This window comes from Melanaphis sacchari, unplaced genomic scaffold (genome assembly GCF_002803265.2).
Source record: "Melanaphis sacchari strain LSU unplaced genomic scaffold, SCAv2.0 Contig978_pilon_pilon, whole genome shotgun sequence".
NCBI lineage: Eukaryota > Metazoa > Arthropoda > Insecta > Hemiptera > Aphididae > Melanaphis > Melanaphis sacchari.
This window is the reverse complement of record NW_020271693.1, coordinates 1-12,520: the sequence shown is the minus strand read 5'-3', so window position 1 is coordinate 12,520 and position 12,520 is coordinate 1. Positions and strand designations below refer to the sequence as shown.

At 31.0% G+C, this 12,520-nt stretch overlaps 2 protein-coding genes across 2 annotated transcripts; one reads left to right on the top strand and one right to left on the bottom strand.

The window, feature by feature from the left end:
- Positions 1 to 2,227: 2,227 nt before the first annotated feature.
- On the bottom strand, positions 2,228 to 2,653 carry LOC112603130. The gene has a single exon (XM_025351560.1). The coding sequence runs from the start codon at positions 2,651 to 2,653 to the stop codon at positions 2,228 to 2,230; it is 426 nt and encodes a 141-aa protein (XP_025207345.1).
- Positions 2,654 to 7,464: 4,811 nt separating this feature from the next.
- LOC112603129 lies at positions 7,465 to 8,082 on the top strand. Its single transcript, XM_025351559.1, has one exon. It carries the CDS (start codon positions 7,465 to 7,467, stop codon positions 8,080 to 8,082), a length of 618 nt encoding a protein of 205 aa, XP_025207344.1.
- The last annotated feature ends 4,438 nt before the right edge of the window (positions 8,083 to 12,520 follow it).

Below are 12,520 nucleotides of genomic sequence, written 5' to 3'. Positions count from 1 at the left end.
GTGGGGACTTTAGATGTTGCCATTTTCTTAGTTTTTACTGTTCGCTTAGCTGGTATATGCTCGGTATGAATAATATTTTTATTACTTCTTAATCCTATCTTACATGTACTTGTAGTAGGGTGATTTTCAAATTCGTCTAAATTAATTAATCTTAAACTTTTGTTTAATATATCGTCTACTGGTTTATTAATTTTATTTAATTCTAATTTATCCTCTTCGATTAACCTATTTACTTCTTCGTCATTAATTAATTCACTATTACTATCACTTAAATTAATATCTAATAGGCTACGACACGATTGAGCATAAAACACCTTTTTTGCGACACGATTGAGCATAAATTCTCGGTGCATCAAAGGAAATTGAAATACAAAAGAAAACCAACACGATTGAGCATAAAAAACTCTGCAATGTTGCCATTTTTAATTTTGAAATGTATTATACAAAAAAAATGTATTTAAATAATTATAATAATTCAAAATATAATATAGTACATAGATCTGTTTGATAATAATAAAATAATAATAATAATAGTTATGACTTATGAAAATAATAAAATCAAAATATTTATAAATAGAAACTATAAACGCACTTATACGAAACGCACTAAACACGACTATAGGTGATCGAACACTGATATTAATTCTATAATAATTTTGGAATTGAATCTTAATTATCTTATATTTTCCCCCGATGCTAAATATTTGATACGGAACTAGTTTATTTATCGATAACATTGTCGATAAAGCTGAGGAGCTCGGCTCAAGGCTCGCGTCAGATATAATAATAATTGGTGTAATACGTAATACGTGAAAATAATAAATTACAAAATTTTGGCAACGTGAATTTGGCAACATCGCATAAAATATTCTATGCTCAATCGTGTTGCACTATCGTTTTCTAAAATATCAATTATCTTATCTAACGTTTCTTTAGCGAGTACCTCGAACTCGTCAACAATAACTTCGGCGTTCTCTCCCTGGGAACCCGTATTCATTAATTTAAATATTTATTTCTCATCAAAATAAAATCTCAATATACTCTTCAAAAAAAATATATAATCTTCAAAATTCTCAATACAAAAATACTTTTCACTTCAGTATAATTCAAAATCCTCTATAAATCACAAAAATACTTTTTACTTCAGTATAATTCTCAATAAAACACAAAATACTCTTTACTTCAATAAATCTCAATATAATCTTCATTTAATATAATCTCAAAAACTCTCAATATAAAACACAAAATACTCTTTTTCTTCAATAAATTCTCAATATAATTCTCAAAATAATCTCATAATCTCAATATAATCTCAAAAAACTCTCAATATAACTCTTTAATTAACTCCCAAAAATAATAAAAAAAATGAAATAATAAAAATAATAAAAAAAAATAAAATAAAAATGGAAAAAAGACCTTCCTAATTACGATGGACAAAATGACCAAAGGAGACGGTTATATAATTTATGCTTACAAAATCGCTGTATTCATTCCGTAGCTTAATTTTCTCGCCGTTGTTTTGAACTGCAACAATGTGTTCGATTTCTCCAGAGTTGTTGAAAAGATGTCTCGATCCAACGATGGTTCACGTGAGTGAAGTTGCCTCTGTTGATAGAAGTTGACGGTACTAAAAATATGTTTAGAAATATTTTAAGTTGTCTTCTTCTTGAAAATCAATCCTACCGACTGCGCCAATTTTTCTGTTGCGTCCGTTATGTCAACGTCGATACATATATCAACGTAGAAATAGAAATACTAATGTTTGCAAGTTAAAAGATTAAGTCTTTATTTAATACAATTAACTCGTACAAGAATACAATTTTATAAGCACAAGATGGTGTGAGTGGTGTTACGACCTGCCTCTGAGCGTCTCGAATATCCCTAACCGTCTGCTGAGCTCTTGCCCTGGTCTCCCTTATATATGGTTAACCTTTAGTGACGCGCGCGGTATCAGACCATATAGTTGCGCGCGTGGGGTAATTATTTTCCGTTAATATAAAAACCCTTTTTTTATTACATTATTCAGTTATTATTGACTATTTATTGCAGATTTTAAATTACAATTATAATAAAATTATAATAAAATAACTTTCTTATTAAATTAATTAAGTATATATTAATTAATTTACATGCGTGTTTTACAAATTTTAATAAAAAAAAAAATATTTAATAATCTTTGTTAACAAATACATAATTTTTATTTCCTTAAAATTTAAAATTATTAAAACTATGAAGCCTCAAAGCAGTCAGGGCAAGTCTCTATTATATGGTCTCTGCAAATGAGCCTTGCGCAATTAGTACATACTTTTGTAGCCTTACGATCTTTTGAGCGGTCACAAAAAGTACATCTTCCAGAAGCTCGTACACGTTGTATTTCCCCCACGTTAGGTCTTGTTATGTTGCAGTATTCATTTAGTCTTAATTTTATTTGTTTTGGCAAACAATCCAGTGTCAAACGATATTCCATTTGTTCTTGCATTAGTTGACGAGCTAATGTCTTCAAAAATACAAGTCTTGTTTTTCTTATTGAAGTATTTTCTTGGAAAATAATTTGTGCGTTTAGTCCACCGATGTTTAGCATTGAATAAAAAACTACTAATGGCCAACGCATACACCGCCGTGCAACAGTGTAATTCTCGGTTTTCTTATCCATTGTATCCACAGAGCCTTTCGTTGCATTATACATCGTTATCATGTTTGGTTTTTTTGCCGCTCCTGTACTACTGTCGATTGAATTATCATTGTGCATTGTGGATAATAGTAATACTATTTTGTTATTTTTAGGTTTGTATGAAACTAGAACTTTTTTTCCACTAAATCCAAAATAAGAACTAAATACAGGGCGATTTTTCGTGATTTTAAATTCCTGTGGTATTTGAGTTTTATTTTTCCTAAGGGTACCAAGTAAGGTGAGTTTTTGATTCAGTAATTCATCTGCGAGCGGAACACTAGTAAACCAGTTATCGATTGTCACGTTTCTTCCAGTATTCCTAATAGGTTGTATCAAACGATGAACAACATTTTTCGGACTGTTATCAATACTAAATGGACCATCAGGTTGTTTTCCGGCATAAATTTCCATATTACTGGTGAAATATGAAATGTTATCTACCATAGCAAAAATTTTTATACCATATTTAGCAGGTTTGGATGGAATGTACTGCCTAAAAGAACATCGACCACGAAAGGCTTGGAGTTTTTCGTCTATAGTGACAAACTCGGATAAACTATATGACTGTTTACACTGTAGTATAAAACTTTCAAATAACCATCGCACATGGGTTATTTTATCAAACTTTTTTCTTTCTTCGCGTCCTCTTATGTCATCAAAACGTATATATCGCAATAAAAATTCAAACCGTTTTTCTGACATAACACATGATACAATATCTACACCTACTCCATCTAATTTCCACAAATCCCGAGCATTTCTATGACCACATTTTATTGCACCTAATAACAGAAATATGATAAATAAATAAATAAACAACTACCTATATATTATATATTATGTATATAATATTACATAACAAAATACAACGATAAGAACGACGACGACTGACGAAAATAATTACACAATAAAATTCTATATAATAATAATAATATAATATTATATAGGTATAAAAAAATGAAAAATACGAAACTGAATTTTACTCAAAACTTATATATTGGTTTTTACGGAACTTTTCTTAGCAGGACAGTATCATATAATAATTTATTACAAGATGTGTAACGTATACAAATTTATAATTATTATAACTATAAAACTATAATATAAATTATTATTACTTACCAATCATGTACAAGCAACCAAGTAAACCTTTTATTTCCCGTGTTGTTGTATGAGCTACATCTCTTTCTCTGGTAAAATTTGACTTAATTTTATCGATATATATATTTGTACAGAACACTATATGTTCAATCATAGGACCCGTAAAAAAAATATACCACGCGTCAATTTCAGTTTTTGCATTTTTTGCCAAATTAGTCACACCTGGTTTTTCAGTTATCTTATTGTAACTTGGATTTTTTATTCTCAGATTTGGCTTACGACGATTCCATTTTGTCCCATCTTTTCCATAAAAACACTCTACACGCATACTTAGTGGAATTTCATCGTCAGATTCATGATAAGATTCGCAATCTGCTGATAGTGTTTGTTGAATATCATTGTGAATCTCATCATCGGTCGATTCTCCTGATTGTTCGGTGTTCGAAGTTTCTAATACATCAAAATGTTCATCGGGTGAACATTCGTCAGTGGAAGATGTACCACCCCACAATTCCTCGTCACTTATGTCATCCAATAGGCATGCAATACGACGGCGTTCTAATTCGTCCATACTTACAAAAAACGACTATAATTTAATAAAAATAAGCGCGCGCGGGGAAAATTTTTACCGAACTACAAACACAACCAATTTAGTCAACGATTACTCACGTACTGATTGTAATTAAATCCAGATTGTTACGTTTTTATGATTGTATGATAGTGACTATAAGATAGCATGACCCGAATGAGTGTGGAAAAACCAACGAATATTTGATAGCATTTTAAAAATAGACTGGGGTAAATAATTACCCCGCGCGCGTCACTAAAGGTTAACCGTCAAGAGTGGTGACTGGGGAGGTGGTGACTTCCAATGACCCTAAGGAGCTCTCTAAATTAAATGTATTATTCAGTTGGGTGCCTTTCCTGCGATTTCATCGGTTCTACGAATTACAAGACGTGTGATCAAGTCTTAATTGTCAAATTAAATAGTACAATGTTAACACTGTTGTTTACTCATCATTTCTGAGAAGTCCAAGACGTGTGACCATGTCTTATTCATTATATTTAATATCACGATGTGCAGGTGTTCGCCCTATCCGTTGGTGCTACACTGTTTGAATATATTATCCCATCGGTTACTGTTATAATTATTGTTTATTGCTTATTGTATTCATTATGGGTTGCTCTAAAAATATCTTGTACATTATTATATGTTCGTATATTTTTATCTGCTACTAATGCTACTTGCATTGCTTGGTCAAGAGAATTTGAATTTTTAGTTTTCACTTCAAATTCTATTTCGTTAGGTAACCCGTTAATGTAACTAACCATAGTGTTACGTACCGTGTTATTTTACACATATATATTATACGGAGAGATGACGCGTATACCGATGGGATAATATATTCAAACAGTGTAGCACCAACCGATAAGGCGAACACCTGCACATCGTGATATTTAATATAATGAATAAGACATGGTCACACGTCTTGGACTTCTCAGAAATGATGAGTAAACAACAGTGTTAACATTGTACTATTTAATTTGACAATTAAGACTTGATCACACGTCTTGTAATTCGTAGAACCGATGAAATCGCAGGAAAGGCACCCAACTGAATAATACATTTAATTTAGAGAGCTCCTTTAGGTCATCGGAAGTTGCCACCTCTTCAGTCACCACTCTTGACGATTAACCATATATAAGGGAGACCAGGGCAAGAGCTCAGCAGACGGTTAGGGATATTCGAGACGCTCAGAAGCAGGTCATAACACCACTCACGGTCTCGTCTATCAGTATTTCAGAGGCAGGTCGTAACACCACTCACACCATCTTGTGCTTATAAAATTGTATTCTTGTACGAGTTAATTGTATTAAATAAAGACTTAATCTTTTAACTTGCAAACATTAGTATTTCTATTTTTACGTTGATATATGAATCGACGTTGACATAAGGGACGCAACACTACTAACTCTCTTCTTGATATTTTAAATTGTGAAGGTTTAAATGTTCCGAAAGACGTGCGTACTTTAATGAAAACACCTACAATACCACAAGAAATAGTTGTAATGGGTCATGGATCATATATTCATTGTGGTATAAAAAATATGTTAGTTCCAGTATTGAAAAAATATGTTAATATGATTAATTGTGAAGAAGATTTAAAGTTACACCCGTAGCGCCGAGAGAGCGCAAGTCGGCAGCGACCAAAACTCGTCGTAGTTCGCGCATCTCCCACCAACGTGACTCCCACCGTCGGATGATCGGCTCACATCGTCGACCGTCGCGCGTCGTGTCGTCGTGGCTCGTAAACAGTATCCCCCACCTTGCGATAACCACGTTTTTTAGTTAATTTCCGTGAACTCGTAAACGGTAACCACATCATTGAGATAAGCGATAAGACGATAACCACGTTTTTTCGATAATTACCGTGAATTCGTAAACAGTAGCCATTTCATTAAGTGATTCGACGATAAACACGTTTTTTTGTCGATACACAGTATACGATTTAATCTATTATATTGCATTTTTTTTTAACTGTATTAAAATTTTTTTAAATGGAAGTTGTAAATCCTGCTGGTATTTCACCAATAAAAAAAAATCCATGTGGAAAGGTAAGCACAATTTAATATAATTAATTATCACAGTATATTATTATTAGGGCTCGGAATTTGATGACCTTAAAAACAATAAAAAATGACCATAAAAATGGCAAAAAATGACTTAAAAATTAATAAACACCAAAAATTGCAAAATAAAAATTAGTTATTTAGATTCACATGCTTATGAAACAGATTTGTGGCCAGGAGAGCATCGTCTAAAAAGTTCCAAAAAAAAAAAAAGCAAAATGCATCAACTTCCGAGCCTTAATTATTATGTATTTATATTATCGTATTATACAACACATTAAATCATAATTTATTTACAAATATCAAACATTTTTTGTAGTTTGTTGGTAGCCAAAAAAAAGAAATTATTATTAATATGTACAAAATGAAAAAGATGGAGGGAGCCAATCTGCCAGTTGAGCAAAGACCAAAGTATTATGACATCATTAAATTCATTTCACATTATACTGGTATTGGACAACGTACGATTTCAACAACGATCTCGGAATATAAAAAAAAAAGGTATAATTTCTTCGTCTAATAAAAATAAAATAAGACTAACAATTACTCAAAAAATTGACGAGTTTGACAAAAATGCTATTCGGCAAAAAATTCATAGTTTCTGGTTTAGATAAGAAATACCAACATTGCAAAAAATTCTTACTGCTATCAATGATGATCTTAATTTACCAAATTTAAAATACACTTCTTTACGTAAAGTTTTAAAAGATTTAAATTTCGTTTATACTAAAAAAACTCGCAACACTGAACGAAGCGATTTAATCTGCTGGCGACAAAGGTATTTGGAAAAAATTAAATTTTATCGCAGCAAAGGTCATCTAATTTACTACCTAGTTGAGACTTGGGTTAACGCTGGGGAAACGCCTTCAAAATCGTGGGTCGATACAACAATAAAATCACATCATGACGCATATATAAGTGGGCTAACTACTGGACAAAAAAATCCGCCTGGTAAAGGTAAACGATTGATTGTTGTCCATATAGGATCCTCTGATGGTTTCGTTGCAGGTGGTCTCTTGGTTTTTGAATAAAAAAAAAATACAAATGATTACCACGACGAAATGAACGGCAACACATTCTATGACTGGTTTAGTAGCATTTTACCACTACTAAAAAAAAATGCCGTAGTTGTCATGGATAATGCGCCGTACCATTCGGTTAAAAAAGAAACGTTTCCCCAACTTTCGTGGAAAAAGGAAAAAATCATTCAATGGTTGACAATTAGAGGAAATATAATAGATCAACGAATGGTAAAAGATCGACTGTTGGAAGAGGCACAAGAATTTCGAGTGGATTGTAACAAGTACGTTATTGACGAATTGGCGAAAAACAAAAATATAATTGTACTTAGGCTTCCACCGTATCATTGCGAATTAAACCCTATAGAGTTGGCGTGGTCCTCTATAAAACAATACGTGAAAATGAACAATACAACTTTCAAATTACAAGATGTAAAACAATTGTTGGTTGAAGGCGTGGAACGAGTTTCACCCGACATGTGGAAAAATTTTATAAGCCACGTTATTAAAGAGGAGAAGAAGTTATGCGAGATCGACTTTATCACCGATGACATATTGGAAGGGGAAACCTCGTACCAACATGTCTTAACCATTACCGGAAACATTTCCGATTCCGAGTCTGACGACTTTGATGACTCTGATGATGACCAACTAACCTAAGTTGCGAAGATGATATATTTTATCTTGTAAATATTATGTGTAATAATGTATTTTATTGTAAATAGTATTTGTGCATGCGATGTATTTTATCTTGTAAATATTATGTGTATGATGTATTATATTGTAAATATTATGTGTATAATGTATTATATTGTAAATAGTATTTTTGTATGCGATGTATTTTATCTTGTAAATATTATGTGTATGCAATATATTATAATATTGTAAATAATAAAAAAATAATAATTAAAAAATGTATTCGTTTTTATAAAATAAAAAATGATAAATTGATTACAAAAATATACAATAAAGTAATAATTGATAATTGACGTGAACTGTACGATAACAGTCGTTAGCGCTGGATGGTTGACGGCGTACGACCAGTCAACTTGGTGGGAGAAATTAAACCTAGAAATCGCGGAGCGACTTCATTTGGATGCGCGGCCGACTTGCGCTCTCTCGGCGCTACGGGTATAGGTATAAATGTAGATGGACTTCCAATTTCAAATAGCTCTAAAAGCCAACTTTGGCCTATTTTAATATCAGTTATTAATTGTCCGTCAATTAATAAGTATGTGCTTCCAGTGGGGATTTTTCACGGAACTACAAAACCAACATCCGCTCATGAATTCTTTCAACCATTTGTAGACGACCTTTGTGTAATATTACAAAGTGGTATATCTGTAAATAATAGATTATTTAAATTTAAGATAGGACACATAATATGTGATACTCCTGCCAAAAATTGTTTGTTAAATGTACGAGCACATAATGCTTATTTTGGGTGTTCGTCTTGTATTCAAGAAGGTGAATACATTCAACATAGAATGAGTTTTCCTGAAATTGACGCTCCTCTTAGAACCAATGACTCATTTCGCAATAAAGTTCATGAGGAATACCATAAGGGTGACAGTCCTCTTGAATTTTTACCTATAGATATTATTAATGATGTATGCCTTGATTATATGCACCTTTTATGTATAGAAATTAGGAATTACAAAACGTTTAATTTCTTTTTGGATTAAAGGGAAGAAGAATATTAGACTTACCGAAGAACATATATTAAATATATCAAAAGACATGTTAGCTCTTAGACCTTATGTTCCTTCAGAATTTAGCCACAAACCACGGGTATTAGAAGATATAGACTACTGGAAAGCTACTGAGTTACGATTTTTCTTACTTTATTCTGGTCAAGTAGTTTTAAAAGGAAAATTAAAAAAAATCTTTCTATACTCATTTCGTGTTATTAGTTTCTGGTGTTAAATTATTAATAAGTAATATTACATGCCAAACTCACAATGAGTTGGCTGAAACACTTTTTAAAAACTTTATTACTCAATATTCAACTTTATATGGAGATCACTTGATATCTTATAACAGTTATAACATACATAGTTTATTACATCTCCCCATGTTTGTTAAAATTCATGGTTCACTAGACAACTTCAGTTGTTTTAAATATGAAAATTATCTACAGGAAATAAAATTCTCAATAAAATCTTCTAGATATTGTCTTCAAGAAGTTTTTAATAGGATTAGTGAAAAACAAAAATTGTTCTTAGTAGACCCACTAGAATTAGAGTATTCTAAATCATGTGAAAAAGAAATAGAAAACCGTATGTCTTCAGTACATTTCAACCCTACAGATAAGCTTTACAAAACAATTGTTATAAATGATTTAGGCATAAAAATAAATATTATAAAAGAAAGTGATAAATATGTAAGCTTAAAAAATAATTATATTGTCAAAGTGAAACATATAGTACAATCAGATTTAAATAAATCGAATACTAAATTAATTGTACAAAGATTTTTAAATTGCACCTCATTATATATAACCCCTCTCATCGATTCTTCAGTGTTGGGTTCATTTTTAATAGATTTAATAATTTCAGAATGTTTTTCAATATCTCTTAATGAAATAAAAAATAAATGTTTCATGATTCCTGTTAGTACAGACAAGGCAGTTATTATAGAACTTACACATTCTTTTTTTGAAAAATAGTTGTATTAGTTAACTTTATACTAGTTTTTTATAATGGGAGATTTTTATATATATTATTTATCCTAAAAATATTTAAATTAGGTACTGATTATTATGGATAAGCTTATATTTGTTTATATTTAATTGAAATTTATTGTAAATTTGTATGAAAAATTTTTATACCTGTTTTATAAACAAAAACTTACTAATTTAATTTTTGGATCAGTCATCGTACGGTGCGTAATGGGTATTGGTACTGTAGTAAACGGTAAACGTAAACAGTAAAGTAGTAAACTGTTTACATAATCGACAATATTGGGCAAAGACGCGACGCGCGACGGTCTACTACATTATTTATAGAATTAGATTATTACAATTCTTATCAAGATAATATTGTTACTTCTTGGTATTCCCGTAGTCCGTACGACCGTACAGAAATGTGTGCTACGCAATTCAACATTCATGTTTTGAACATACTAAAATAATAATATCATAGTATCATACTATAGTATATTTTATGATTTTATACTAGCACCGGTGAAACTCGCTGTAAGTGAATACCTTAGGTCGGTGAAACTCGCTGTATGTGAATACCCTAGGTCGGTAAAACTCGCTGTATGTGAATACCCTAGGTAGCTGAAAATCGTTTGAAGTGAATTTCCTAGGTCGGAGACAGGACTTTAGAATACCGCAGTTAGAAAATTCTAGTAGGCGAAACCAGTGATAACGAAATTTGAGACGTTGGTTGATACCTCTGATTTGGTGGTTCTACACTTTGGCGGTGTCGTTTTAAATTTAAACGCGTAAGTAATAATAAAAGTATATATAAAAGTCCAATTCGAGCGTCTAGTGGTCGGTTATTTCATTAAATTCACAGGTGTAACACACCTTGTCCCGTAGCTTGCCATAACGCCCTGATAACTTTGTGTATGGAGAAATGAATAAATCATTAAGGAAGGCAGCGTTGTATGGGTGTCTGGGAGTATCAGTCATCTCCGAGACTGTTGGGCAATTGGTCATTTCCGTGGTTTGCCCGGTACTTTTCCTGTTTAAAATAAACTCCGAAAAAGGTATTGAGGTCAACTATCAGTCATCACTTGGTGTATGATACATATTTGCCGCCAAACGGTATTTGATGAGCGCATAAAAATATAGATCAGTTATCAATGTGTAAAGTAAGATAAACGCATTTAAACCTGCAGACAGGTAATCCGACCGCGTACAATGTTGGCGTAAAGGGAAGTTGTACATGTGTAGTATGCAACGGGATAAATGCATTATAGGAAGACATGCCAAACGTTAGAAAGGTGTATGTCGCCATATATCTCTCTATATTATAGTATATCTTTCTACGTAATTTTGCAAATTATCATTGCTGTCTATATGTATACATTTCTAATAATAGCAGTAGTAATGTGTGTTCTAAATTCACCTCAAGGTCAATTGTTGTGTCTCCCATTTTTAATGCAAGTACCTATTATTAATATTTATTCAGAACTTTCTGGTATAAAAAGTAAATGATATTAATTTCTAATCACATTAATATATAATTGTTTATATGTAAAAATAATAAAAATAAAAGCAAAATTCTCTTAACATTGTGTTATACATATCTATTTATTGCGATATATTATCATATTTATTCTTTCTGATATACATTTTGGTCACCATAATTATACACAATTACAATTAATAGCTGTATGATAAAAATGATTGACCAACGAAGAACGCATACATGGGTATTTTAGTAAATAATAACAAACAAATAATAATTAAAGTTATAAATATTATTTATGTGTAATCTCATCAACTCACAATATTATTAATATATCTCCACAATTAAATGTTGTAAAAATAAGTATTGGTTCATACAAATACTGTGTGTTTATAGAAAAACGTTCTAATAAAAATAATTAAATTGTATTTTGCTTCAAATGTATTGTCGTTTATTTATATTTAATAAAAATGTCATTCATTGAATTTTAAAAATTTTAAAGTTAATTGCATCTAGAACCATGGAGTTATTTAAGTTCTCATTAATAAATGTCCTATACACTTTCTATTTGATTTTTAAATAAACTACATATCGAACTGACTTGTTTATTGGCAGTGAGACACATTAATTAATTGACAGACAACCTAAAGTTATTATTTAATGCTTTTGATTAAGCAGTAATGAGATGAATCTAAACATAAGTAAATAAAAATTACAAAAGCAAAATCACTGCAGTAGTAGTGTACTACAATAATTGCAATTAATAAAGATAAAAACTGAAAATAAAATGACAAAATTATATTGATATGTATATATTATTTAAAAATAAGTTTAATATGTTTATTATTGGTTGTTTGACATTGATTACAAATTATCTCCAAAGTTAAAAATTGTTTGCATCAAAGGAACACATGGAGGTTTGTCAAACTCTCTCCGTCAATAAATTGGTTGTCCTG

Coding starts and splice junctions, on each gene's coding strand:
- LOC112603130 (XM_025351560.1), bottom strand. CDS start 2,653: ATGGATAAGAAAACCGAGAATTACACTGTTGCACGGCGGTGTATGCGT.
- LOC112603129 (XM_025351559.1), top strand. CDS start 7,465: ATGAACGGCAACACATTCTATGACTGGTTTAGTAGCATTTTACCACTA.